The sequence below is a fragment of the Labrus mixtus genome, chromosome 6 (assembly GCF_963584025.1).
Source record: "Labrus mixtus chromosome 6, fLabMix1.1, whole genome shotgun sequence".
Classification (NCBI taxonomy): domain Eukaryota; kingdom Metazoa; phylum Chordata; class Actinopteri; order Labriformes; family Labridae; genus Labrus; species Labrus mixtus.
The window spans coordinates 16,027,799-16,055,450 of record NC_083617.1 but is presented as its reverse complement, the minus strand read 5'-3'; the positions used below and the strand labels follow the sequence as shown (position 1 = coordinate 16,055,450).

The window sequence follows — 27,652 nt, the reverse complement described above, 5'->3', positions numbered from 1 at the left end:
CACACTTTGCCCAATTAGGCCAGAGCCCAACTGTGTCACATTTGAACATTTTTGGAGCTGACATACTAACCAGTTGCTGAATGTAAATTATGAATTTGACTGTTGTGACTGTAAATAGAAAGAGCAGATAAGGAGTGTCGTTGCTTAATTGGGTGAAGGGTTGGAGGAAAATCTGTGTGATTAGCCTTGTCCAACAGAAGGGGATTAAGCTTTTAGGCAGTAATTATTATAAAGCAAACGTCAGCAGATATCCACCCATTGCAGGCGGACAGAGGAGCTGGAGGGGGGTAGGGGGGGGGGGGGTGTCCTGCTCGGTGCGTGTGCTCTCTGTAGGGGCCCAGTCAGACGCGAAGAGACCAAGGAACAGAGGCAGGAACAGGAATATCCTCCTGTCAGTGCCACGACGCTGACACACCACACTCTCCGGCAGGGCAGCCTCTGCTCCGATAATAATCATCCTATGCTATTCAGCTCAAGATGGCGGTGCAGGCAGCGGAAAAGGACGGAATAGTGAGTATTTTGGAGCTGCATGGGGACCGGGTGGAGGGGGTAAGTGAAGAATAAAATTACTGCCGAGTGGATAAACGCACTTGGAATTTCAGCGTTGCGACGATTATCCGGCGCTTATTGACAATGCAGAGGGGGGCTACAGTGTCTACAGCGTACTGCAACGCGACTCCTCTTTCATGTGCAGCCGGAGAGGAAATCCAATACGTGCGAGGTGAAATGTACCGGTGTGTGCTCACCTAAGCTGGTCAAGCGGTGTACTGAACGTGAGGTTGATGTGTCACATTGAAACTGCAGATTTACGTGGCTTATTATGAGCTCACTTGGTTTACGACACGGATACCTGACGGCAACGTGACAGGTCCTCTCTGCCACCTCGTTATTGTTGAGTTTCACCGCGTGCAAGGCCACACAGTGTGTATGTGTGTGTGTGTGTGTGTGTGTTTGTTTGTATTGATATAAGGGCCTGCAGCCTTAAGGTGTGTGTTTAAACCAAGCCAGGTCACTTTATTCCTTTACCTAAGCACTCTATATAAACGACAGTCCGCATGCTGTGTCTTTTGTCACTGGTGTTGCAGACCGTTGAGGACGACCACCTGAACGACTCGCCGGGGAACCCTGGCCTCATCTCACCTGACAAGGAGGACATAGCACGTCTCCTGGTAGGGAATAGCCTCAACTACCTCCTGAAAAAAAAAGTGACCTTGTTTGGCGCTCGTCCCGGGCTGTGCGCTAATGAATTTAATGTACTTTGCGTAGACTGTGCCATTCAGCGGGCGGATCCGGGGCGGCATGCGGCCAGGGAAGAAGATCATAGTGATGGGCATTGTCGACCTGGAGCCAGACAGGTAAGATAACACTCAACAATGCATGAACACTGTCCTTATCTGTGGGTCTTGCTTTCTTTACACTATATTTAAATCACTATTATGTCATGCATATGCACAGATAATCCGGGCATGTGTTTTCTGTTCTGAAGGCAGTCAGACTTGCACAGCCACCCCAGGACCCAGTGAGTAATGTGTGGGCAGCCAGAGAGAGAGAACAGTGGCTTGTTAAGTATGCAGAGACAGGGCGTTCCCCCCCAACAAGCTGGGTGGAAAAAGGGTAAAAGGGGAAAAAGAAGACCATGCAAGGCAGGCTTGTTTGGGTGTGCCCCTTACACTACATGGAAACTTCTGTCAAACTTGGAAGAAACCCCCCCGCCCCCCCCCCCCCTCCAATGACCTCATCCCGCTCAGTGGCTGCTGCTGGTAGTGTTTTCATGGCAAAGTTCATGTGAACGTCCTGTCCAACAAAGCAGCGCCGAGGCTCAAAATACACAACTGTTTCCTCAGCAAGTTGGAGACTGTAATCATGTCTACACACTCGCACAAAGAGGGTTGTGTGTAAACAGCACAGCTGCAGGGGAGGGGGCGGTTAACCAAACCCAGCAGCGTGGATTATGCATAATTAACAAGCAATGGTTGGGTTTTACACAGCAGCAAAATTTGAATTAATCCTGATTAGTAATTGGGCTCATGTGCTATCTGTCGACACCTCAATCCTCTGTTTACCTTCCTCGTTCAGCTTCGACGTTAGCCTGAGCTGTGGCCGGGACTCGGAGAAGGAGGAGCCTCCACATGACGTGGCCCTGAAACTGACTGCCCGCTTCTCTGACCGCCAGTTCCTAAGCAGCGCCCGTGTCTCTGGAAAATGGGTTGGGGAGGAGGCATCCACCTCCTACTTTCCCTTCATCCCTGATCAGCCTTTTAGGGTAAACATCCTTTTCTTACTGAAGTGATTGTGGTGATCTCTGTGTGCAGGCTGAGAGTTTGTTATTTTTTGTTGTACTTTTATAAATATAGGGGGGGAGCGCTCGTTTCCTCCTGCTTCCAGCTTCTATGGTGTACTTCAATCTTTTTTCCTTTGGATCTGATTTGGCAAATACTTTATCATATTTTTGCTTTGATTCAGCTTTAAACAGCCTTGCAATGGTCCACCATGCAAAGTAAAATGATGTAATAACCAAAAGGACTAACAGTCAGAACGTTGTACTGTAGTGTGCTTGAATAGAAGTTGTTTGACCACATCACATAACCTCACGTGTTGTCATAGCTGTTTCAAGCACTGTTCTACTTTCAAACTGTTACAGCAGTGGAAAGAAGGCGATCATGAAATTGAGCAAAGGAAATAAAAACCATGCAAAATCAAAATGAGTTAAAAAAAAACAAGACACAAGTGTAAAGATTCACTGTTGGAGTGTCGGTGGAAAACAGTTGGCGGTGAGTTGAGATTGTTGGTTAATTAAAGAACATTGTACATAAGGGAGTCCTTTTTGTACTGAACATCAGCACAGCTGTGATTTGGCCTGCAGCCTCATGCTAATGAAAAATCTCAGTATGCACCATCATTTCCCTTGTTTATTTCACTGAGGCTTTTACATTTTTGATTTTTAAATGTGGACAGAAAAAAATGCCTATGTGGGTTATAAAATTGTAAAGATAGTATTTTTTTTTTTTTTACATTTATGGAACATTACTGATGAAACAATGAATTGATTACTTAAAAGGACATATTCATCAGTAATTTAAAAAACAAGTTATTTTCACCTCAAATAGGAATGTTGTACATAGTTTATGTCTTTCCTAGTAATTGCCCTTTGCATGTAGAAATAAGATAAAAAAAACAGGAGATGCTTTCCATGCTTCATTTTATCCATCCTCTGTAGATTAAGGCTGTGTTCTGTGTAGCGGTCTGTTAACCACATTAGCGGCAGCATCAGCTGTTTATGCGTGTGGATGAAGTAGACGACTGAGCATTATAATGCAGGATGAGTAGTTCTCATATGACCAGAGGGACTCTGTAACGTCATATTCCGCTCTAATAATTCTGAATATGAGTAAGACATATGGTGTGTGACAGTTTCTAAAGTGACGTCACTGGACTTCAATTCTACATTTAAAGTCATTCATGATAAAAGAAGGACGGTTTAGGCCGTAAAGAGAGCACAACGCGCTCAACAAAACAACCACTAGCTTTGACCTATTTTAGGAGTTGATCCCTGTGTCTGGTTATGTAATGTCAGCTCCCTGATAAAGTGTCGTTGTTTATTGTCAGAGCGTGACCACGCAGGTTAGCACATTCATGACTCTGCTAAAAAAAAGCTGGAGGCTGTAGATTGAAGCTACCGTGCAGATTGCTGCCTCACAAACTCTCAGGCATGTGGACGGACACATGATGAGTTGTGGTTTCAGAGCAGGACGGCGAGAGTTCAGTGAAACAGTCAGTGTTGGGAGGTGGGATCACATCTACAGGATTGGTTGTCTATGGCTCCAAACACACTGTAGGGAAAGTGATTTGGTTGGTTGAGGTTAGCCAGAGCTCTTATGGAAAAGTAACATATACTCCCTTTTGCTTATTTATCAGACAACATTTGGATGTCTGGATACAAAAAATGTTTTTTTAAGCATCAGTCTGGATTTTGATTTGGCTTTGTTAAGCCTTCGTAATAGATTACAAACAGGATTAGCAGCCGGCAATAAAATGTTCACATTCTTCTCCTTAAGCGTTCTGATTGTTTCCTGTATTAAGGTAAGGCTGCTGGGATTAATATTGTCACATCAACATTCAAAAGTGTGAAAAGGTTAGCATCCTGCTGTTGAAATGTACAAGCTAAATAGCAAGACATTTCTTTTTGGAGTTAGTGGCGATAAACAGAGCTACTGTTGAATGTTGGACTAACATTTTTTTTGGGTGGTGTGAAAGATGATGAATGACATTAGGAGGCTTGATCGTGTTTTTTTTTTTATTGTTGTGGTTTGGTCTTTTTATGCAGAATAATTCTCTGTTGGATTAATGTGTGAAAACAGATGTTCAACTAAAGCAGATTATCAATTTCACCCCATGCAGTTGCTCATAGTTTAAATAAATCTCTGATTTTTAAGTGACATATTAGAGTTAGCGCATCGTACATGTATTAGCTGACTAAATTTGCGTCGCTAAGTCATCATCATCATCATCAACTAATATCAAATGTGAAGGAGTGTTTTGGACACAAAGTGATTTCAAATTACAAAAAAAAAAAAAGGCAGAGATCTGCTTCAAGGAACGCTGCAGCATTTGTTGATGACGGCCTAATGAGATGATAAATATCACAATGCATGTCCTTTAGCTTTAATGCTACAGCAAGCGGTGTGTTAGCAAAGCATACGGATTAGAAGCCGAGGACCAGTGAGAAACTTGACATTTTAACAGTTTGTTTTTGAGCAGATTTAACTAATGTTAATGTGTTGAAAAACCATAGAGAAACTTGGCAGATGATTATTTTTTGCTTGTGAAGAAGATGAGAAGGCACCAACATTGAAGCTTTCCTTTCATTTCTTCGATGCACTAATGCTAATGTCATTGCTTCCTTATGCACTGATATTTTCTTTAATGTACTTTACTTAATCTCAGTTTATAGTATTGATGATTTCTGACGTCTAAGCTTCTCACTGTCTCCCTCTCCTTGTTTGTCCCGTCCTTCTCTCCGTCCGTGTCTCTCCTATCGTCGCTGCAGATTGAGATCCACTGCGAGCACCAGAGGTTCCGGATATTCGTGGACGGACACCAGCTCTTTGACTTTTATCACAAAGTAAAATCTTTGCCCTCTATCGACACAGTACGGATACAAGGTGATCTACAGATCACCAAGCTGGGTTAACTTCCCGCTCCTCCTGTTTCTGCAAGTGAGTGTGAAGCAAGGACTCGATCAAAGAAGACCATGCACACACACACACACACACACAGTACACGCCTGTTACGTCATTGTCCGTTACCCATCATGCAACACGGCAGAGACAAAGCAACTGGAAAAGGGCTCCGGCTGTGACAAGTTAGAGTTCATTCACTTCTTTTCATTCCTTTATATTTAATCGGGATCTGATATGATGAAGCTTTGATGGGGAATGTCTTCGCTCCATTTTCAGGTTTTTCCTCTTCGTAGCCCCAGTTCTGTCAGTTCAGGGATCTTATGGTTTATTAATAGCAACTTCATGGTGAATCCTTTTGGGATGCTCAGGCAGAAGCAGGTGTGAAGAACACTTAAGTGATGGGAACATAATGAGGATATCATAGAAACGAGTTCATCCGGAACAAACTAATATGATGACAAAATGTTGATTATGGAAGAATCTCAAATTCCAGTGGCTGATTAAAAGTTTGAACTCTGCACTTGGACTGGACTGTTACATGTCTGTGATTAAGATTAAAAGCAGAGGATGCTAAAAGAAACTGATTAAAGGTGACAAATATTCTGTCAAATGACGCAGTATTAGACTGAAGAGGTGCTTACATGATGAATCTTAGGTTCAAAAACAGGATTTTTCAAGTTCTACTTATTCCACTTATCTTCTAAAAGTCGTTTTCTGATCTGATCACAGTGGAGTGCAGAGTTACACCCTGTTTTCTCCGTAGGGTATTCCCCTGTGATCCCTTCAGTTGTCATGGCAACACGCCGCAGACTCATCGACCTAATTTCCCAAAATTGAGGATTACGTCATGAAGAGATGTATCTGAATCGTCCCATGCTGTACTCTCTATGTGTTGGTACTTATTTTAGGCATCGCTGCAGCCGCTTTCGTGTAGAGGGATTGTCCCGGCATGAAGTCGAATTCTGACTGTTTTCTTTGATGGGCAAGAATATTTTCAAATTAGTTTTAGAATATGATTCTTCTGTCACACTTGCTGATTTTTCATGCAAGCCTCATCTGAAATTGTACTCTAAACCAGTATGCAAGTTATTCTCATTTAAAAAAAAGCACTGGTTTTGTAGAAACGGTGCTGTCAAGTGTGTGCTGAGCAAAAACAAAACTAAAATCCTTAAGTCACATCCAGTTGCAGCAAGTCTTTTTGAGGCAGGATCAGATCCTGATGGTATTTTGAATGTAAAGTATCCATGTTTCTACAGTAGAATAGGAGATATAGTGATGCACAAAATGATGAAGTTAATGTCACAGTTTGTTGGTGGTCCGTTTTCAGTCCTACAGTATGTCTTGTGTGTTTTATGGCTTTTTAAAATTGTTTCCTGAATCATTCCAGGTAGATGTCATGGAGCAGGTCCATCTGTGTTTAATTCAGCCAGCAGGTCTAATAATTGTAATTTTTTTTGTGTCTTAAATTCATTACATAGTTTTGTCTCCATAACCCCACCCCCTTCACACAGCATGTCTTATCCTTTAACGAGGCAGAAAGGAAGTTATAACAAACACACTGTAACAGTCGAGATTATTTTGAAGCATACCGCACAGTATCACAAGTTCTGAAGCTGCTCTGTTTACACCTCAGTCTGTATCAGTGCTCAGTTTACTTTGAGAACATCTTAGAGTACTTTACATTAGAATTTCACTGCATTGATTTTTTTTGGTACCACTTTTCAACAAAGGGTTTATAAGATGTAACCTTTGGCATCATTAGGTCTGCAACTAACTTTTTTCCATTATCAATTACTGGAAAGGCTATTTTCACAATAAATGACATTTTTCAAAATGTTGATAGATTATTGAACTACATGGCAGTTACCTCACTTTTATAACATTAAATCAACTAGTGGTTGCAGCTTAAGGCTTTAGGAATGAATAGTAACTCTGTAAAATGATTTTCTAGGTTCTCTTAAAATGTGAAAATAAGAAGAACTTGCCTATTAGTTTTTTCCCTTGTGTTAGGTAATTATGCTTTCATTAGTGTTGGAAAACCTTTACTTATGAAAACCTTTACTTATGAAAACCTTTTCTTATGAAGCTATGAGTGGTAGTTATAACATAAAAGAATCTTGAATTTCTTACTAAACAATAATGGATCAACTTCTCAGCTGTCAGAGCAGGCTTATAAAACAAAAGACTTTCAAAGGCAATTGAGCATATCATTTTCTTACACAAAGTTGTTCCTGTAATTGTAATTTACATTATTAAATATTCATTAGGGTAGACACATTTTATCTGTCACATCTTATAATGCCTTTTTTTTTTCTTTTCATTTTTTTTTTATAGAGAGGTGACGTTTTAGAAAGCTAGAAATACCAACACAACTTCAACTGGGTATGAGAAACTGTGACCATATTTGGTTACTGAGGTTATCGTTCACATCAAGCAGAGAATTTGAGGCATACTTTTCAGTGCTGCCATGTTTTGGACATTTGTTCTTTCAGTCTTTAGCCAATCAGGGTTTCCCGTCTCGTTCTGCTGCTGTGAATTGGGAGTAAGCCATGACATCTTGAGACATGAAGAGGTTAAGTAATTATCATCGTTACTTTGATATAGCAATAAGTTTCACTGCTCCTGGACTGACGGCTCTGGAGCAAAACTTGTTTTCTCCTGGTTGGTCAGACAGGGTCTTCCTTGTTTTCGCTTGGCAGCCGCTGGTTTATTTTGGTCACACACAGGAAACGGGTACAGTTAGTTATGAAGGGAAGTGCAGTTTGGGAGAGATATGAGCCAGTGTGACGCACCATTACTCCAGTATTACATCCAAACAGAAGTGTACAAAAATCCAGTAAGAATTGTGTCTGAAGGGTGTGTTTGTGTGTTCTTTCTATAAACTGGTGACTCTACATTTGTAACACTACATTTTCTACAATCTTCCTTTAACAATATGTTAATATTACCCATGTTAAGTTGTGATCATTACTCAGCAGTGTGTGTGTATACGGTGTAATGTAGGTTTTTGGCGTCAGTATTGTTTTTGTTTGGAGCTTTGCAGGAGGGAGATGAACGATTCAAGACTTCTGAATTAAAGGGCTCTAATCAGGGAGGGTTTTTGTGTTTGTGTGAGTGAGTGTGTGGGGATCTGAGCTGCCTATGTGTTTACTTGACATCGAGCAGTGTATAGCAAATTATGTTGGGACTATTTTGAGTTTTCAGAAACGGTGTGTTTGAGGTTTTCTGCACAGGTGGTTGTGGTGCAGGTACATGAGCTGGCACGGTACTCCAGCTTACCTCATCAGGTACTGGCACACTTTGAAAAAAAAAAAAAAAAAAAAAAGGTTGTCCTTTTTAAAGAAGCAGAGTGTGGGATTTAGAAGCTACTCGTGGTGAACTTGCAACCATCTTTTTTCCCTAAAGTGCCCCTTTCAAGCTGAGGGAGAAAATTTGGTCGCTGCAAAACTTCAAAAGAATCCCAGAGATTCTCTATGGTGTCAGTCTTTGGTTCGGAAAGAGCTGGTGGACTCCATGGACGAGGACCGGTTCCCTCACACACACTGCCAATAGACGCCTCTAACTCCTACACACTGGTCATTTAAGGGACTCACATTCTAACAAAACACACCCAGCCTTGGTACATGTACTTAAAAAACCTCACTATGTATTAGAGTTGTTGTGGTACCAATACCAGTATCTGTATCGGCCTCATGATAATGCCTCAAATGTTGTATTGGGTATCCTTGAGTATTCCAGTCAACGCTGCAACCTGACAACATCATTTATCGGCCCTCCAAAAACTCACTGAATTCAGGTAAAGCTAGCAAAACGTCAACAATCAGTGTTTCTCCACCAGTATATTATGTTTATTTTTTTCCCGCTCCTATCGATGCAACTCTTGATATTGGCCAATAAAAAGTCTAAGAATCCGAAGCAGGAAGTAAAAATGGTATCGGAACTTCTCTAAAAACATTTGTGTTTCATCCTTTAAAATGATGTTTGAAACAACAGGCCCCAGTTCCTGATGTCCCTGTGATCCCTTGTCTTTTGAAGAACAACTCTTAAGAAATAATAATTCTTCTTTTTAACTCTTGTTTTAATTTTTCTCAAGCCATTTGGAAAGGCAACTGAATGTTATTCTCCTTCTGATTGTAATCTATTGATGAAATCCCAGCTTTGTGTGTGTTTTAATAAAAGGTGAAGCAGACCCACCCCCCTCTTCTTCCTACCTGAAAGTAAAAATGAAGAGTGATTTAAGAGGAACATGACCCTGATCATGGACTTTGGATGTACATATTTTGGACCTTGGTCTCCTTTTTACATCAGGCTGATTTACCAGCAGAAAGCATTTCGTTGTGCATGTAAGCTACCTGGCATTTTGTAAACATGAAAGGTTGAGGTTTTATATTGTCAGTGTTTGGTCCATTTAAGCATGCTCTTTCTTTAATGCCATCAACTGTGTAAGGCGTGTTTTGAGGGCGGATTCCCCCTTGTGGTTCCATTTTATGTTTCTTCTGTTCAGCCTAGTATTTATGGAGGTTACGGTTTACCACATGATGAACTTTGACCAAACTAACCCTTTATGGACCAATCGCTTAAGTCGAGCTTTTCTTTTCTGTGCAAGACTTTAATGACTTTCAAAAAAGTGCTAAAACATACATGACTGTTGTAAGAATGGCCACATCATGATATCCATATACGGTATGAAGTGTCTGAGTAGAAGTAGGCTGAAATGTTGCTATTGTGTTGTGTGGTTGTACAATCATGCTATTATTTCTATTTATTACAGTGTAACCAGCAGGGTTGTGTGTGGTAACGTCATACCTACTGTATTGGTAACGTACTCATTTTTGGCTGACGTTTATATGAAGGCATCTTGAGTAGAGTTTTTTTATAATGATGAAAGTGTATTTGGTTCAGGGCTGACATATTCAAATATAACATATTGTACTTTCCTGTATGACACGAGAAAACTTGATAAAGGTGTGTCAAAACGATAATGATTTTCTTTTAACCATACAGCAAGGCGAGCCATCGTTTTTAAAAAAAGATATACCAAGTCTGAGGATAACCAGGCTGTCCCAAAGCATCATGTTGTGTCTCTTCTATTTTTTTTTTCCAGCTGAGCAGCTTTCAAAAGTCTGCTTCACAAATAACAGAAGCACTCTCGTTTATGACGTGATGTAAATTCCCAAAATATCCTGAGCTGACCTTGATTTTGGGTCTCACTGAAAATGTGCACCGGACCAGTGTTTAGATGAAGACTACATTTACCACCCAGGTGAAAGACCCCTCCTCTCAAAAGTGTTTCTTTGTACCGCCTCATGCTTTTGTAAAAACAGCTACTTTGCAAAACCAATAAACTTCTCATCTTGGAGATTTTCTCGTGCTCTGTGTCCCTGACTGTAAACTAACTGTTATCACTAGGTGGCTGCATCTGTGTTTAACTAAGTTCTAAATGTTTCTTTAACAAGTAATTACCTGAAGTTAACTCTACCTTTACCGGCTGCATCACCAAAGTTAAATATACCTTTACACTAATGCATCAAGAAATGCAATCCAGAACTTGAATGAATATTTCCCTGAAACATGTGATTCTAGCCAATGAGTACACTTACTTTTTGCATTTTAGATGCTCTTACTTTTTCTCTTGCTTTAGAAATATTTTGAAAGCAACATGCATGAGTATTTCTACACTGTACTCATACTATCACTTAGGTAAAGCTCAAAATACTTCTTGCAACAATTCATTTTAAGGGGGAAATATAGCCCTGTTAATAGCCTACTACAGTATGACTTTTTATTCACTTTTATTCATTCACTGTTCCAGACATGTTCCAACTGTTTACATTTGAACTGTATACCATTTTTTTTTACCTTTAAAAATATATACTTTTTGACAATCATAACTCATAACTGGCAGCACTAAGGAAAATCATCCGCGTCAGCAGGGGGCGCTGTTGGCTGATTTGTGTTACTGTGCTAAAATAAGTCTCAGCTCGGGGATACCTTCCAGGAAACATTCAAACATCTAATTAAATCCTCAGAAGAAACATGATTATTTAGAGGGGGTCTCTCTCTTTATAATTATTTCAATAGTATTATTTGTTTATTGTTTTTTGTGCTATTGTTTACCGCTTCACACTCCAGTCCAGTAGGTGGCGGTAATATACCTTTAAGCTGTTTTGTCAACCTTAATCAAAACAAAAGAGGAAGAAGAATTGAGTTTCCTATTATCAGAGCCTTAAAATATGTTTCCTACGAGTTAGTTTGTTTTTTACATGTGTCCTTTCTACACTTACCGAACAGAGCCCACCGGAAGTGTTAAATGCGCTTGCACACTAAGTGGAAATAGAAAGGGTAAAAAAATTGCTTTTGCTATTAATATTTCAATACTTACCAACTATCAAGTTAAAACATGTTATATAACTGTAAAGCATTTAAATCTCTTCACTTAATTCTCTAAGTACTGAAAAATAAGTATGTTCAAAGTCACAATTTAAAGTATGTTCAACATTACAGTTTAAAGGCTGCATTGAAATGAAAATAAAGCTGTATGCAGCCCGGCATTCAGGCTTGTAATATCTTTGAATGGTTGCTGAAGGTTAATGGCAGAGGGGTAGGTGGAGACAGCTTTCTGGGTTTGCTTGTATTTGGCACCAGCAGTGACTGTTATTCTTTAGCAGAGCTTGGAGTTGGAGGCGGGAGCTGCACCTGTCTGCTCAAAACTGGACTGGAGGCTTAAATGAACAATATGTAACTTAAATATTTATTTCAAAGGTTGATCTAACCGGTAGGTTGCAATCCTGATGCCGAGCTGGATATGTTGAGAGTACATCCAGCAGATATTCATAACACGTTGGGACATATTAGGCTGTATGATATTGGTATGTCATCGTTGTCTCATGTTTAGCAGCTTTACAGGGTGCCAGAAAGTCATCTAATGCAAGTTATGTCTCAGGCTTGCATACAAATAAATAAATCCATCTCGTGCTAAAAAGTTGTGTTTTTGCTTGTCAATCTTTAAGTTTGCTTTAAAAGTTTAGAACCTTAATTAAATCAGGAAAGTAGAGGTGATGAAAAGACGTGAATTAAAAGATTAAGTGATACAAACGCATGTGAACTTTAAGATAAAGTGATGAATGATGAGTTAGTTGATTACTTTTAGGTCAATTTGATTTAAAAAAAAATGCATTTTATTTAATAAACATAGAGCCACGTTTAATCATCTTGATTTTCTCTTATTCATCATTTATCATTTAACTTTTTTTTCGTTTATCATTTTAGGAAAGGGGCCTCAAGGGTATATTCCCAAGTGTATGGAAGCCCATTTCCGCCAGTTAAAAAAATAAAAATGAAAACTTTGTTGAGATTTTTTTGAGATAAAAAGTCATAATTCTGAGATAAAAAGTCATAATTCTGAGATAAAAAACCCAAAATTATGAGATAAAAAGTCAGGGACACCATCTACTACACCATCTACTACCGTGGGTGGGGGGGGGCAGTTTTATTAACTGGCGGAAATGGGCTTCCATACAAGTGACATCATAAACACTGATGTTTTTATTATTATTATTTTACAGTTATTTTTACAGTCTATGTTTTTATTACGGCTCTCAGTCCTCCACGGCAGCAGGGGGCGCTGGTGAAGATTCGTTATGATTTTGAACAGGGACCAGTGAGCTCGGGCTGTTTCCTGTTTCCTTTTTATTTTAACTGCACTGTGCTGATTTCTCTTCCAATATTTGAAAGTTCGTGTATCAGTTTATCGCCAACATTAAGCCGAAGCCTCGTCGTGTTTAAAAAGCAGTTTTTAAAGGCTTTACCAGAGAGTCAGGAAGAGGCTGCACGCCAAAAGAGGACTCAAAAACGAGGAGCAGATCATTTCACATGCGAAATAAATGTGTAAGAGCAGGTTTAAGAGCAACTCTTAAGTTACATCCAACTTCGTCTGCAGGTATAAGACTTTTAACTTTCCTCTGCAGATGCATAATTACTTAAAAGTGGGCGAGGGGCTGAGGAAGGAGGAGAGTGGGGATGTCTGAAGTAGGAGTTAAATAGAGGATCTAGCTGATCACTTCACTGGGTGTTTATGAAGGATAAGGCAATTTTAAACCTCACACTTTAGGAAGAGATGAGAAGCTAAAAATGTTTGCTTTAATGCCCACGCCAAACCAAAGCTTTATGAACATGAATTGAAGTTTAATAAATGAAAACTGATTGACTGCCTTGGCAGATGAAGTGACGTTTTCACCTTGCAGACATCATACTTGTACTAGTTGTTATAATTGTGAGCCGGATATTTACCAGTTAATGTCTTTTCCTTGATTTAGACAACCAGCTCGTCTCTGAGGAACTGAGCTCCACACATTACAGTGAAGCGTCATGAAGGAGGAGACGGAGATGAGAGAGCACCCACGGGTCAAAGAGGAGCAGGTGGATCTGTTTATTAGTCCGGATGTGGAGGCTGTTGCGTCAAACGGGGCTCAAGTAAGACTTCCTAAATCAGAACCGACCGGTGACTGTGAGCTATTCCCGTCTACCACTGCTGCATCAGTCAGTGTAACGGAAAGCATGGGCGACGACTGTGATGAAGGATCATCGTCGCCTCCTCAGCGTCACAGCATTGAAGTGATCGTGGAACTGGAACAGCCTTCGAGGGATGAAAAAATGTGCCGCTTTTGTGGCAAATGTTTTAGGAAGGACTCTTTTCTTATAAGGCATGTGGACAGGAGTCACAAAGGCAAAAAAGCCTTTAAATGCCTTAAGTGTGACAAGGAGTTCGACCAAAGGCCACACCTTGTTTTGCATACAAGAATACACACGGGTGAAAAACCGTTCAAGTGTGATTTCTGCGACAGAACATTTGCGCAGAACTCAAGTCGAATTGTTCATATGAGGGTGCATACTGGAGAAAAGCCATATTTTTGTAAGAATTGTGGGAAAAGTTTTTCTATAAGCAAGCATTTAAAATTTTGCAAAAAGCAGAACAATTGCCAGAGCCCGCAAGTTAAAGTGCAAACTGAAGATGATTTAAAAGTGGAGAAACGCTTCAAATGCTTTGAGTGCCACAAAGAGTTTAGGTATAAGTACCAGCTCATTCAGCATTCCAGAGTTCACACCGGTGAAAAACCTTTCAGCTGTGATTTTTGTGGCAAGACCTTCACGCAGAGCTCTAGTCGCAACGTTCACCTGAGGGTGCACACTGGAGAGAAACCATACTACTGTAAGAAGTGTGGCCAGAGTGTTTCCAACAAAACGCATCTGATATACTGCACGGGCAACCAAAACAAACGGAAAAAGAAGGCTTTTCGCTGTGAAACATGTGGCAAAACCTTTTACACCAGTTCAGAGCTGAAGGTTCATTTTGAGGTTCACGAGCAGTGGAAACGATACGTCAGTGAAAGACAACAAGGACCAGAGGTTGAGGAGAAAAAACCTATAGACATGTAAGACAACAACGGTCTATCTAACACCAAATACTTTTTTTTTTAAAGATAATGACTATTAAAATGAATCCTTTGTTTTGGAATGGTAGGTTCAACAACAATATCTTGAATGTTGGTAATAAGAGTCAAACGCTGGAATGATTTGGCTGCTTCAGCTTACTCATTTTCCATTTTTGGTTGAGAAGCAAATAAACTATCTCAAATGGACCCCCCTGCCTCTCCGTGGACTCTGTGCTCCTGTATTCTCCTCAGATTTTATTAAGACTAGCACTTGTGCCAAATTCCACTCAAACTGCTTGTTCAGCCATACGCACTCATGTATTAGATTTAGACGATATACAGTTTGGTTGTAGCATCAATGCTGCTATAAATACCAGATTGTGTCTTAAATGTTAGGCATGAAGAATTAGGCAACATACTTCCTAGCTCTCCTATCCTTGTTTGACCTCAAGCAGGTTCCCACTCCTCCTAGCCACAAAGCAGGCGATGCTCTTGATTTGATTCCGACTCAGAACTGCTCGACGGCCAACCTGACTGTCACCCCTCTGCATCTATCAGACCGCTTCTTCCTTCAATTCACCGTCTCCTTACCGATACTCCCTCAGGCACGGCCACAAATGGTTTCATTTTAAACCAGTTTAAGGGATTGGATGTTTCGATGGTATGAAACCATTTTTGGCTCAGCTGTCTAACGAGGTCTTGGCTGCCATGGCTGCCCATGAGGATTTTGCCACACACTCTACAGATGAGGCTTCAGACACACTCTGCTCCTCTCTAGCCTCATCTTTGCTAATTTCCCGGAATTCCTCTGTTTTATTAAATGGTAAATTGACTTGAGCTTGTAGGGTGCTTTTCTAGTCTTCTGTCTGCTCAAGTTGCTTTATACACAGCTGGTCACCCCCAACCGTTCACACCTTTTCACACACAGACGGCAGAGGCTGCTATGTAAATTGTTCATCAGTATTAACTAATCCATTCCTACACATTCACACGCAGCAGAGGGAGCAATTTGAGGTTAAGTGTCTTGCCCAAGGACACGTAGACGTGTGGCTAAAGGAACTGGGGTTTGAACCCCCGACCTTCCGGTTCACAGACGACCGACTACCTTGATGAGGAGGTTAAGATTTTTTTGGACTATAGGTGCACTAAAATGTTGAGTAGATAGTTTGTCCATGTGATCAGAAAATAATTCATTTGTGTCTCTATTTTATGTAAACTGTATGTTGCTTGTACTTAAAGCAAAAAACAATAAACAACTGATAGAGGGGTCTGTCTCTCTCTCTTAAGGTCCACGCAACAATTCTGTGCCATCTTTTTTTTTTTATTATAACTGGCTGGATAAAGAACTAATTGTTTTAAGGTGTTTGTATGATGCAGATGGAAAGTAGCTCTAAGCTCACTCTGGTGTAACCTAATATTTACAGTTTATGGGTGTAATGCATCAAATGGCAACATTTATGTTTCAATTTAATGTTTAATGTTATTAAAATACATTTAATTTTTTTAATTGATACAAAGTGTTTTGTCAATTACATTTTCTATAGTGAATGTTCTAGGTTCCTAATAGTGAGGTGTAATGTTAAACTTAGTACTAAAAGAAAAGCTGGATATCCAGCAACCAAAGATGTGCTTGTTCTTATAACTGTTGCATATTTCCTTTGAGCTTTTTCTTGGGACATTTGGTTGGTGTGGTGCTTTAGAGATCTCTGCCACAACCTCCGATTTTTGCTGATTAAAAAAAACTTTATGTGAGACTTATAGCCATCAAGTTACAAACCTGTTACTTACAATATAAATTGCAAAAATGGGTTTCATGAACTGTAATAAAAGAGCATATGTCTTTCACAGCAATCCCTTTAAATACTAATGTTGCATCAATGTTCTTTGTTAATTTCCCAAAGACTTTGAGAACACTGTATTCTACCTACCTCACCCTGCCATCCAAACTGGATACATATCAGCATGGGGAGTAGTTCTTCACGTCCCAGCTCCATACAAAAAACCAGGCAGCCTCATTCCTTATGTACCCTTTATTAAACTTACATACATTATAAACACTGCACGTCAAGATTCCAAAACACAACATTTGGGTCATTATTTATCTAAGTGCTACTGCATACAGGTTGGATTGAATGCTTTACCTTTTTTGGCACAAATGTAAGGACATGTAGTGCTTCTCTCAGTAGTACCCAAGAAAGTAATAAAAAACACTGAAACATAACATTACTGTAGTAACTTGAACAAAAAAAAGTATATCATTGTTATAATATAATAAAGAATATAAAAAAGTTAAGTTATGCTGGTATATTTCTTTATTTATCCCAGTATATTAGTAGTACATTTTTGCATGCCAGGTTATTTTTGCACAGAAATACAACCAGATATTACCATATTATGGTAGCTTTAGTGTTTTTCAACACAAGTACAGATCTTTGATGGCACTCTGGTTAACTGTTAACAAAATCCAAGTCATAACAGTAAAGAAGCAGAACAAAGTAAGCAGAAAAAGTATCATCAAATCTCGATTTTCCCCCAGGAATTGAGAATTGATCTAATCAAGTATTTTTGATTCTGAGGTCTCTCCAGCAGATAGTGCTATTACACCAACGCGCTTAACATCAAAGATCGTCTAAAGAGAAGAAGCTTTCTAGTAAATGCAAAATGGACGCTCCCAAATGCTCTTCTTGGTACGTAATTACAGGATATGAAAAACGGGACGAAGTGATACCTCTTGATTTTTTTCCTGTCCCATTAAATACTTGGAGAGAATGATGACAGAGGATGGAGAGCAAGGCTGCGGCACTGACAGACAAGAAGTAAAGAGACGACAAAGTGTAGGTAAATAAAAAACTATAACTTTATGTTGCCATCTCGCTGTTTGTCCAGTTTAAGTAGCATGTCAGCCTTTTGTTGTTGTTTTTTTTTTTTTTTTTTACGAAAGCTGCCGTTTAGCTAGGCACTGGCTGTACGAGCTAGCTGCTGGTCATGTAAGCTAATCAGTCACTGTGAGGTATGAAGGCAGCGGGATGAGATGTGGGTTTCTCACCTCATATGAAACCCTGACGCCCTGGTAATGATGTACGACTACCTAGTTTTACTTCCAATACATCGTTAGGTAAACAAGTGTTCAGGTTTTATCAACAAGTTCTGCTTATATCCCGTGATATTCAGCTGTTTATGTCATGGAAACACACCTGTCTGTCTGTCTGACAATAATAGACAGGAGAAAATGGCATCAGGGCATCAGGGCTTGTTTTGGCTGTTTAAGTCAAACAATACGATTAAATAACCTGTTTTGTCAACAAAAAACAAAACAAAAAACTATTTGATTTAATGCAGCTTGTTGGTTTTCTTATGAAACTTGTGTATTAGTGTGGATAGTTTTAGGCAGACACTTATCCATGACCGTGAAGTGGCTGCTGTGAACTTGTTATCTAAGCAGTACAAAGCTGCGGATAAAGTTTCTCTATCAGTTTACTGACTGGACACTTTTTTTTTTTTTTCCACAACAGGATAAGTACTGGAATGGGGGCAGGCTGTGGTTTCTCAGATAAATATTAGCATTTGACTTGTGAGACAATAAAAGGGGATACGACAAAGTGAAATTGTGTTTTAAAGGTCAGATTTTACATGCGGAACGACCATGTGTTTACTTTGCAGCTTCCTCTATTTCTACTACAGTCTGTTGAATGTTTCAACCAAAACATAACAAATAAATGTGCCTTAACTATAAACCAGGAAATAACCTGTGACACACAGACTATTTGGAAATAAGTTGCAGTTAAGGAAGTATTATTCAATCCTGAGATCTTTTGTTCACTATGGGCCTCTTTTCCCAGTGTTGTGCTCGCCTGTCTTAGCTCCTAAGTAATAGAAGCAACCAGATATCTTTGACCTCATGCCCTAAACTATTTGGAATGAAAAAAATCTGCTATGTTCGAGCTCTTGTTTATTAATTACATTTGAGGATTGAAAAGATTGACAATATTGTGCTGAGTACATACCCACATCAACACACTAAAACGTTTTGCACATTCACAAAAATGAATCGATTGTTGATGCTCCTCTTTCTTTTGTCTTACTCTGCTCTTCTAGGTGCATGAGGCCTTCAGATCCCAACAGGAGAACCCATGGAGCCACACATCATGCCCCTGTACTCCTCCTCCCCTCCTCCACTGGATGATGATGATGGTGAAGCGGGATCAGAGGAGGACGAGTTTGGAGATTTTGGGGGATTCTCTTTAGGGGCGTCCTGCTCTCCCCCTGGCTTTGTTGATTCTTCCGGTCCACCATCCAGCCTCAGATATTCTTTTCCCAGCATGAAACCAGCCACCCACCAACCCCACTGCAGCTGTAGCCGCCCAGTAGGACAATCTCAACCCACTTTTACTGGGACCTCAGGGTCCAGCAAGGGCCATAATAACACGGAAGAGCAGAACTGTGACTCTAAGTCACTTTTGCACCTCACAAATGGGTACTCAGAAAGAGACCACAACTCTGCAGCCTCTGCAGTGGATGCATTCTCTCCCAGGGAGGAAACAGGCTTTGCTGATTTCACCGTGTTTACAGAGCAGGCTGCTCATCCCTGGTGCTGTGGTTTTACTCCCTTAGTTGGAATAGATGAGAAAAACTTTTCCAACAGCTTAGCTGAAAAAATCAGTGATCCAGATAAGGAGGTCATTATGGAGTCAGAGCCCAGATCTTATTGTAAATCCAAGGCAAAAGAAAACATTTGCACTTTCCAGCACTGTGAGAAAAGAGATGCAGCATGTGTGCAATCATCTCAGGACCAACAACAACCTCAGGAAGCTGCTGCAGCAGCTTTGGATTTTCCATCTGAACAGCCTCTTTCTGGAGAGGAGGACATAGGTGATCCTGGAGACCAGGAGACCAGAGGGATGCAGAAGGATGGAGAATCAGGTAAAGACGGAGAGGATCAAGAGAAGAGAATTTATACTGTCACCGAAACATTCAGTGGGTGTGAGTCCGCTTCAGACGTCTCCCTCTATGATGATTGGTCGTTTGACGGTCCTTCTGCTGACTTGGAACCAAATGTTTCATCTCTTGGTTCACCAGAGGAACAGACCGACTGGGACCAGACTGATGATGAGGAAGAACTTGAAAACTTCCAGCATTCAGACCCTTTTGTAAGTAACAACACTGCTGATCTTCGAGAGTCTGTCACAGGAAAGGGTTCTTATTATTTCAACCAATCTGCGACTCAGGAAACTTCTGCTACCTCACATTCTGGATCTCACTCGGAAAACAAATGTGCAGACTTTAAAGACAGTGGGTTTGAGCACCGCAGGGACCGAGGAAGAGTCCAAACAGCTGATGCAGGGGTGCAGATTCTGGGAAACCTCCCACCGAGTGACAGCTTTGCAGATTTTTGCTCAGCACCCACGCTGGAGGCTGGGGAGGAGGCGTGGGCAGATTTCAAGAACCCAGAGGAGGGAACAATTTTGAGCCGGTCCCAAGAGCAAGTCAACACCCTAGAGTTTGATGGGAGCATAGAGGAGGAGCAAGACAGGGAGGGACAGGATGGAGAAACCAGGAGGAACAGCTGTCAGGTGGGATATGTTTTCCCTGAAAACTGGCCTTATTGTTGTTGTGGTTGTTTTTTGAGTCAATTGGTGCTCACAGAGGATATATTTTATTATTGACAAGAAGCTGTCTGTTGAAAGGTTTTCAAAATGATCAGTACTTTAAAAGTTTTCAGTACCATGTGTTTTAAAATGATACAATCTCTGTTATTGTTATGATCAATTGAAAGTACCAAAGCTTTTTTTTTCAGTCATATTTTTAACCAAAGGTTGCCACGTGTGGAAGAGGGAGAACTTTCTAAAGTCCAGAAAAGTAATATTCCCTTTGAGATATACAATCTTTTTTTTACAAGGGAGTCCTGGCCAAGACAGCGGCTCAACATTTTCACACACAGCAAACAACAAATGATTAACAGAATGTACATCAGATACCAAGACCAAGATAAAGGAGCAAAAAGATTTTTATTAAGGAGACAGTGTGACAGTGCAGATAGCTTGCAGGAGTTTGCTTGCAATATTTGGTATTTCAAAACAAGTAATGACCCAGTATTGTGTTGCTTTGGTATCAAAACTGGTATTGTTGGATTTGATTAGTATCCTGTCTAATTTTCAAATTGTGGTTTTGTTACAACCCTGATCTGTTGTTTTTACATATCACACAGTATTTCAAAATGCATACCATAATAAACTAACAGGCCAGTAAGAACTCACCATATTCTCTTAATTCTTGCTAGAAGTCACTGTCCGACCGTGTCCAGCAGCTCCTGCTTGCCAGTTTCCCAGAGATGGAGGTCCCAGCTGTGGAAGGTGAGGTCGAGGTGCTCGGCCTTGGTGCTCTGCTTCACTCCCCAGAGAGTGAGGAGGAGGAGACACAGCCTCACTGTTCAAGATCTCAGTGGTGAGGATGACTTCTTAGAAATTCACGATAGCTGGAAGAAATTTGCAACAAAACATTGTCAGCACAAGTGACTCATGAAGGAGCAACAAAAACAAACGCAGTGTTAGGTTCAGTGACTAAATCTACCTGGATTTTTTTGTACGTTATATGGCCATCCTTGGCATTTCAGATTTACAGCAGTTCCACTTGTATTTTCCCTTGTCCCCTTTTTGTTTGTACTGCGTCTGAATACACCTTAAAGCTCTTTAGGTATTTCCTCACTCTTACGCAGGACTCAGGGGGGGATGTGGTGGCAACATCCTGACCTCCACAGTGCAGTTGGCCTCCAGTTTCAGTGGGGAGGTTCCCACACAAACACGACTCTGCTCCGGTGCCTCGGTGTGGACACAAGGAACATTGTGAGTTTGACAAAACATGATAATAACTTTAAAACAGCAGATATCAGCAAGCCCAAAAGCATCTTCACAAGTAACTGACCAATTGAAAGCCAGAGGAAATCCTTCACCGTTGGTATATTCCTAATGAACATAGAGCAAAATAAGCTCGAAAGTTGTAACGTTCTGTTGATTGTGAGACAGCAAATTATTCAGTTTTTACATGAATTACATTAACATTATTTATTCCAGTGTGGTCTGCAGATGTAAGATGGACTAGAAAAACACAAAGACACCAAAAACATCTATAGATCATGTAAACCTTCACTGTATAAACGAAACAACAAAATCTTAAAATGCAACATGTATTAGATAACATTAACATGGACACCTCAAGTAGCAATGTCTTTCCAAATGGCTCCTTAAAAAGTCCTTAAATACGTCATAAACAGACTTCTATAATCCCCTGTAACATCTATAGACATGCCTTTTTCTTTCTTTTCTTTTTCTTTTTTTTTTTACATTAAAGTCAGTTTATTTTATGTGTTATCAGCCAGTAACTCATTAAAAGATGAGTTTGACGTCTGTTACAACAAGTATTTCTTAATGTCATTTTTGCGCATGTTTTAGTAGCATCTGTCTTTGCTTTATTCTGTATTTGGGAAGTAATTGCCATGTCTTTCTAACATTTATTTCAAAGATAAAATAAATAGAAAATGTAACACTGACAGAGCAGAAGGCAGCAGATGTTCAGACTGCTGTCACCTATTTGTGCTCTCTTTCATTTACAACATCTGTGAACTGAAGCATACACTGTATGAGTATGCTCAAGATGACACAGGAGTGTTTATTCTCTTAGCAACGCTGTAATATATAGATTTGATGTTTTTTTGTTTTTTTACATTGAACTCACTTCTGTTTAACGCCATTGTTAAACAGAACTGCAGTAGCTCAGTCTGTAGGGACTTGGGTTGGGAACCAGAGGGTCGCCAATTCAAGTACGGACCGAAGTATGGAGGTTGGTCTGGTTGCTGTATTTGCCAAGGTGCCCTTGAGCAAAGCACCAAACCCCCCCACCAGCTCTAGCGCGCTCCCTGTGTAGCAGCCCCACTCTGACATCTCTCCATTAATGCATGTCCACAAATCTTGTTTGTGCATGTGTGTATTTTGGGCCTGTGTGTATGAAAAGAGTGTAAACCTAAATTTCCTCTAGGGGATGAATAAAGTATATAAAAATGAAAATAAATACATTTGTTGGTGTTTGCCTTTTGAAAGGTGTACATGGGGATGAAGAAGAGGCCAGTGGCCGTCCCTGCTTTTGCATCCAGCCTGGTGAGCCAATTGTTAGATTGAAGTAAATGAATTTGGTCTTATTGGAAGAAGAAGCATTGTCATGGTGTAGGATTACAGGTTTCCATTTGCTGTATATTTTACTCGGCTGCTGTTATCAATGACAATCCGTGCTACAAACCTTTTGCTTAGAATTGTTTAGAATTGTTCCCCCCTTTTCACTCACCAGGGAATGCTGGAGCCAACCAAAGACTCTGTGCCAGCCGTCTGTTCTCCTGGACACATGGTGGTCACAACACGGACATCTCCAGGGCCTCGGGTCACATCACACCCCTCAACAGATTCAGTGCTGGTAAATAAGTTCATTTTATTTGACAGATTAAATATTTCAAATGTTTAAAACATAAGATAATTCATGCTACTAGATATTTCTAAAAAAAAAAAAAAAAAAAACATGTATTCAACCAATAACAAACAAAGCTGTTGTATTCAATTGCTGATTTATTCAGTTTTCTTCTCTCTGTGAAGGAGGAACTTCCCTCCAGCCAGTTGGACTGGAGCAGGCGTGGCCTTAGCAGCTCTCAGGATGGTACGTCCCCTCGCCGAGCCCCTCACTTCTGGGGTTGGAAATAGACTTCAGTCTCAGCCACCCCCTATGTGGCTTCTTCTTATTAGCCAAAAATTCTTTAAAATCTCTTCAGAGTTTGCTCTTGACTCATCTGGACGACTCCTCAGTTCCTTTATGGCATGTTGTGCTTCTTTTTTTTTTTAAGCTTTGTTTCCCCTCAATTACGTCTGATATAAATGAGTTCCCTCTCATAAAAAACAACAAGTAATTTCATATTAATTTCTCTGAAAAAATAAACATATAATGATGTAAAAAATTCCTCATACCCAAACCTGGACTCAAAGTTAGACAGCCAAACAGATCTTTTCCCCCGCTGGTCACAGAGGATGAACAGGGGAAACGCTGAACTCTCCCTCCTTCAGCTAATCTAGTGTCTCATCTTTACCTATTGTTCCCTCTTTATCTCAAAATCTATCAGTTCCACTTGTTACGAGGTAACCGTGTGGTCATGTTAATGTGGTAAAAACGGATAGTGGTAAAGACTTCTTAAAAACTTATGTGCAGAAAAAATGTGCATAATGTTACTATGAATCATTCTGATATTAAAGTTGTGCTAACAAAAAAAAAAATCAGTTGTTAATGCCAAATTCATGTCACATTTTCAAAGCACCAAACACTGAACCAAATATTTGTTAACACAAGAAGCAGAGCAACAATATGTGCTTTGTTGATTGAATATATATGTTTATCTAAAGGAGCTTTTAGTTAAATTTATTACTGTGAACGCCAAACTCGTGCAGTGTTAATACTTAAGTCAAACGTTTGCCAAGTGCATGAATGTATTATTCAGCTAAAGTTATCCTAAAGATCTGACAGCATCATCTTTTTTTTTTAAACCCTTACATGTCCTTGTTTTAAAAGGTATTAATAGTTTATATTTACATGCAAAGGGTTTCATGTTCCCCTCAGTTATGTTAGACACAAGTTAGAAAAGAGAGATCAGAAGAAACCAACACAGTAAACAGTCATTCTCTAATCAGGAAAACAAAAAACAAATATTTGTTTAAAACAGTCACATTTGGTGCAGTAGTTTTTTACAGCTATAATAATTTAATGAAGTGTCAGATCTGACACTAAAGTATCATTCATTTCTTTTAAGGGAGAAACACTGTAGTGTATTAATTGCTCATAAAGATAACTCTGATTGATTAATAAATTTGTAGTTATGGTTTGGAGCATGCAGACCGACGCGCTGTTTGTCAGAGATCAGAAGCTTTACCTGTAGTTTCTTAAAGACACCGAGATGAGCTGGGTCTACAAGTTAAGACAATATTAATACTTAAATTGAATACAAGCACCTTCCCTCCTAGGTTTGGAATAAATACTCATTTAAAGCGAATTCTCATCTTTGCCAAGATTGGTTTGTTCAGTTTGAATAACCTAAAAAAAGTCAGCTATTTAGGGATCAGTCAAGATCAAGAAAACAATTACTACACATTTACAACAGTCAAGTGTTGTAATAGAAATGTATGCCCAGCAGAGGGCAGAGTATTTTAAGCCAAAAATCTTAAACACAGTCACAGTATTTACTGTAGGAACAAAGCAAAAGAATCAAAGTCCCTCATTTCTTAATTGTGCAAGTGGCCACTAATGCATTAAAACATTAGTTTTAGTCAGTTATATAAATTCCATAATGTTATTTTTTGTTCATATGACATCTGTCTTTGAGTTTTGTCTTCCTCTGTGACATGATTTGAAGATTTAAAGTGAACAGAGCAGAGAGAAGGCAGCAGATTTGCCGACTGCTGTCACTTATTTGACTTATTTATACCTTTTTTTTACTTTTCCGTCCACTGAAGCATACACTGTATGAGCATGCTCAATATGATAAAAGAGGTTTTATTTCCTAAGCACTGAAGTAAAAAGAAATGAAAGAAAGAAAATCTGCTTTTGAGCATTTCATTACAAACCAACAGTGTTTCCACAAGTCTTCTGTAACTGCATTTACAGTATTTCATGATGAGTTGTGCCTTTATACCAGCAATTCTTTAAAAAAAAGAAGTATTTTTTTGTTTCAAATGGTGAGATTCTCTGGACCTATAGTTTGTTGACAAAATTGTTTATTTATTTCTTCAGATGTACTGCTCAAATCCAGATTGAATGCACTGCAATTAAGACTAGTTTGAAATCCTTGTAAATACTCAAATAAACCAGTTGATCCTCTCGGCTTTGTTTTGAAACTTTCCTCCTCCGTTTATTTCTCTTGTTGAAGGCTGTATTACTTTTCTCTGTGCTTTAATGCAAAGTCTGAGTATTTTTTTATTCCAATGATAAAAAACAGTTCAGAAATACAAACTGACCTTTTCAGTCCTTACAGTTTTTCTAACTTCATAATACTGAATGTAACATTTTTACATTATAACAGATACACGTTGAACTTGTTGCTGTATCAGCAGACACAATATCTTCAAACATGTGGGATTGATCCCTCCTTTCTTAGAATCAGATGTATCCTAACTGTGTGTAAAATTGTTCTGTTGAAAATTGGTTTTAAAAATACTTATTTTATGCAGAGGGTTGAATCAAGTTAAATTATTATCATGTCAGACTTTGTGATATCCTTAAATATCACATAATTTGAAACAGAATGAATACTGTGAATTAGGCCCTCTTAATTCAGATATAAATGATATATGAAGTTTAATAACAGCAGCTTTGCATTAAGCTCCTGAGTTTTCTGTGCTGTGTGTGTCTCATCACTGCCTCAGTAAAAGGAGAAAACATCACGTGTGATAAGTAGATGCTCATTCTCCTTTTATGAATAAGAAATCAAGTCTCCCTGTCCCTCCTCAGCACACAACAAACCTCAGCCTCTGTGTCTTCTTGTTAGCACAGACTGCTCTGCACTCAACCTGGATTATTTTGGTCCTGAGGAGGAGAGTACTTCCCTTAACAGCAGCAGCGGTAGCAACAGTCCTCCTCCAGGTCAGCGTGTGATTGTGTAGAAATGCTAATTTTGTGTCATTTATGAGGTCTATGATTTGAAGAAAACAGCGTTGCATCCTTTGTGATTAAAAATAGACTGATGCTAAATTTAGCTAATATTGTGGGCGTGTAAGTCCTCTACTCTCATTGTCTCTTTGATATGTGTACTTGGTGTATACACTTATATGTGAAGGAGTTGACCGTGAGCTGTATGAGTTGACCATCAACAAACTGGAAACCAGCATTACCAGAATCCACATGGAGGACACTTTCAATCGCCTGATGTCAGCTGCAGAGAAAACTACCACTTCAGTCAGGTCAACATGTGCACATGTTATTATCATAGTATTGTGTGTTTTTTTTTTTTTTTTTAATAATTAACAATGTCATTGTCTTTTCTGTGTACCTTAATCTCTGAATATAATTTGTGTGTCTGTTTTTTTAGGAAACCTCAGAAGGATGAAGAGCTGAGTGAGGAGGCCAACAGGGTGCTCTCTGGACTGCCTAACCTGTCTTTCATGCGGGCCAAGGTCTTCATGTTCCCAGCCGTGCTCGTACCCAAAGAGTGCTGTTCACCTGAATTACAGTGAAGTGTGATGTTTGCACTTAAACTATATTTAAACAGTACGTAAACACTTCTTTTGGAAGCAAGGAATTATGGACTCACAAACAGAGGGCTGATCCTGCTTTGGTCAAAATACTCCACCTACTGGCCATTTTCAGCCTTAAAAATTCTCTCTTTGTAGCAGGTCCTTGCTTAAATTCAAATGTACATTAATGTTTTAAATGCACAGAAACTGTTCTGCAGTTTTACTATTGTTTGTGTGCACTGTACAATGTTCATGTTGAAGGTAATTGTTAAAGTATGTTTAGGTTTTAACTAACTCACACTCAAACTCTATAGAATCTTAAATCAAGCTCCCTGCCGTAAATTATGTTTGATTATTTATTGTTTTTATAAAAGAAGTCAGCTTATTATAAAAGGTTTAAGTACTAAAGGTGACCGAGAGAAGTTACCTTTTGGATGTTTTTGAAAAGTGTTTGGTTGTTTTCTTTTAAAGGTTATTTAAAAGGGTTCTTCCCTTTTTTTTAAAAATCTTATGCTGCTACTCGGCCATCAAAGCTGGTTACTTGACTTTTGATTCCACTTCTATCTTGCAACAACCTGTGAGAGATACATTTCAGCTTCTTTTGTCTGAAACTCTGCAAAAACACCTTTCTTACATTTATGGTCATTTAGTAGTCAGTCATGATTTTGCTACGCATGATCTTTCTGTACATCTTGTTACATTTATTGATCACTCTCTGCCCATTTATAGAACTTTAAACCTACAAAATAAAAATGCATAATCAACAAATAATCTTAAAAAAATACACTACAAT

General features: G+C 39.4%; 3 protein-coding genes across 9 annotated transcripts; all 3 read left to right on the top strand.

Annotated features, from left to right (window-relative positions):
• Nucleotides 1-301: 301 nt before the first annotated feature.
• On the top strand, nucleotides 302-10,539 carry LOC132975594 (galectin-related protein-like). 2 transcript variants are annotated; one of them, XM_061040264.1, is made up of 5 exons: nucleotides 302-510; nucleotides 1,086-1,169; nucleotides 1,267-1,355; nucleotides 2,077-2,263; nucleotides 5,048-10,539. In XM_061040264.1, exons 1-5 carry the CDS (start codon nucleotides 478-480, stop codon nucleotides 5,189-5,191), a joined length of 537 nt encoding a protein of 178 aa, XP_060896247.1. In that variant the 5' UTR covers nucleotides 302-477; the 3' UTR covers nucleotides 5,192-10,539. The 2 variants fall into 2 exon arrangements, with proteins under 2 accessions (XP_060896247.1, XP_060896246.1); XM_061040263.1 differs by having other exon boundaries at nucleotides 302-513; nucleotides 1,080-1,169.
• A 2,447-nt stretch (nucleotides 10,540-12,986) lies between these two features.
• On the top strand, nucleotides 12,987-15,903 carry LOC132975593 (gastrula zinc finger protein XlCGF8.2DB-like). Of its 2 annotated transcripts, none has more exons than XM_061040261.1 (2): nucleotides 12,987-13,067; nucleotides 13,496-15,903. In XM_061040261.1, the coding sequence occupies exon 2, from the start codon at nucleotides 13,548-13,550 to the stop codon at nucleotides 14,613-14,615; it is 1,068 nt and encodes a 355-aa protein (XP_060896244.1). In that variant the 5' UTR covers nucleotides 12,987-13,067; nucleotides 13,496-13,547; the 3' UTR covers nucleotides 14,616-15,903. The 2 variants fall into 2 exon arrangements, with proteins under 2 accessions (XP_060896244.1, XP_060896245.1); XM_061040262.1 differs by having other exon boundaries at nucleotides 12,990-13,089; nucleotides 13,501-15,903.
• Nucleotides 15,904-17,221: 1,318 nt separating this feature from the next.
• On the top strand, nucleotides 17,222-27,597 carry aftphb (aftiphilin b). Of its 5 annotated transcripts, XM_061040258.1 has the most exons (10): nucleotides 17,222-17,449; nucleotides 18,707-20,181; nucleotides 20,889-21,052; nucleotides 21,294-21,450; nucleotides 22,702-22,758; nucleotides 22,946-23,068; nucleotides 23,245-23,305; nucleotides 26,180-26,269; nucleotides 26,463-26,586; nucleotides 26,715-27,597. In XM_061040258.1, the coding sequence occupies exons 2-10, from the start codon at nucleotides 18,742-18,744 to the stop codon at nucleotides 26,857-26,859; spliced, it is 2,361 nt and encodes a 786-aa protein (XP_060896241.1). In that variant the 5' UTR covers nucleotides 17,222-17,449; nucleotides 18,707-18,741; the 3' UTR covers nucleotides 26,860-27,597. The 5 variants fall into 5 exon arrangements, with proteins under 5 accessions (XP_060896241.1, XP_060896237.1, XP_060896240.1 ...); XM_061040254.1 differs by lacking the exons at nucleotides 26,180-26,269; nucleotides 26,463-26,586; nucleotides 26,715-27,597 and having other exon boundaries at nucleotides 17,248-17,449; nucleotides 20,892-21,052; nucleotides 23,245-25,507; XM_061040253.1 differs by lacking the exons at nucleotides 26,180-26,269; nucleotides 26,463-26,586; nucleotides 26,715-27,597 and having other exon boundaries at nucleotides 17,255-17,445; nucleotides 23,245-25,507.
• Nucleotides 27,598-27,652: the final 55 nt, after the last annotated feature.

Excerpts from the sequence above, each read along its gene's own strand:
- LOC132975594 (XM_061040263.1), top strand. The coding sequence starts at position 478 with ATGGCGGTGCAGGCAGCGGAAAAGGACGGAATAGTG. Across the intron at positions 1,356-2,076 it reads GTCGACCTGGAGCCAGACAG|CTTCGACGTTAGCCTGAGCT; the intron begins GTAAGATAACAC and ends TTCCTCGTTCAG. Across the intron at positions 2,264-5,047 it reads TCCCTGATCAGCCTTTTAGG|ATTGAGATCCACTGCGAGCA; the intron begins GTAAACATCCTT and ends TCGTCGCTGCAG.
- LOC132975593 (XM_061040261.1), top strand. The coding sequence starts at position 13,548 with ATGAAGGAGGAGACGGAGATGAGAGAGCACCCACGGGTCAAAGAGGAG.
- aftphb (XM_061040258.1), top strand. The coding sequence starts at position 18,742 with ATGGAGCCACACATCATGCCCCTGTACTCCTCCTCCCCTCCTCCACTG. Across the intron at positions 21,451-22,701 it reads GTGTGGACACAAGGAACATT|GTGTACATGGGGATGAAGAA; the intron begins GTGAGTTTGACA and ends GCCTTTTGAAAG. Across the intron at positions 26,270-26,462 it reads TAGCAACAGTCCTCCTCCAG|GAGTTGACCGTGAGCTGTAT; the intron begins GTCAGCGTGTGA and ends TTATATGTGAAG.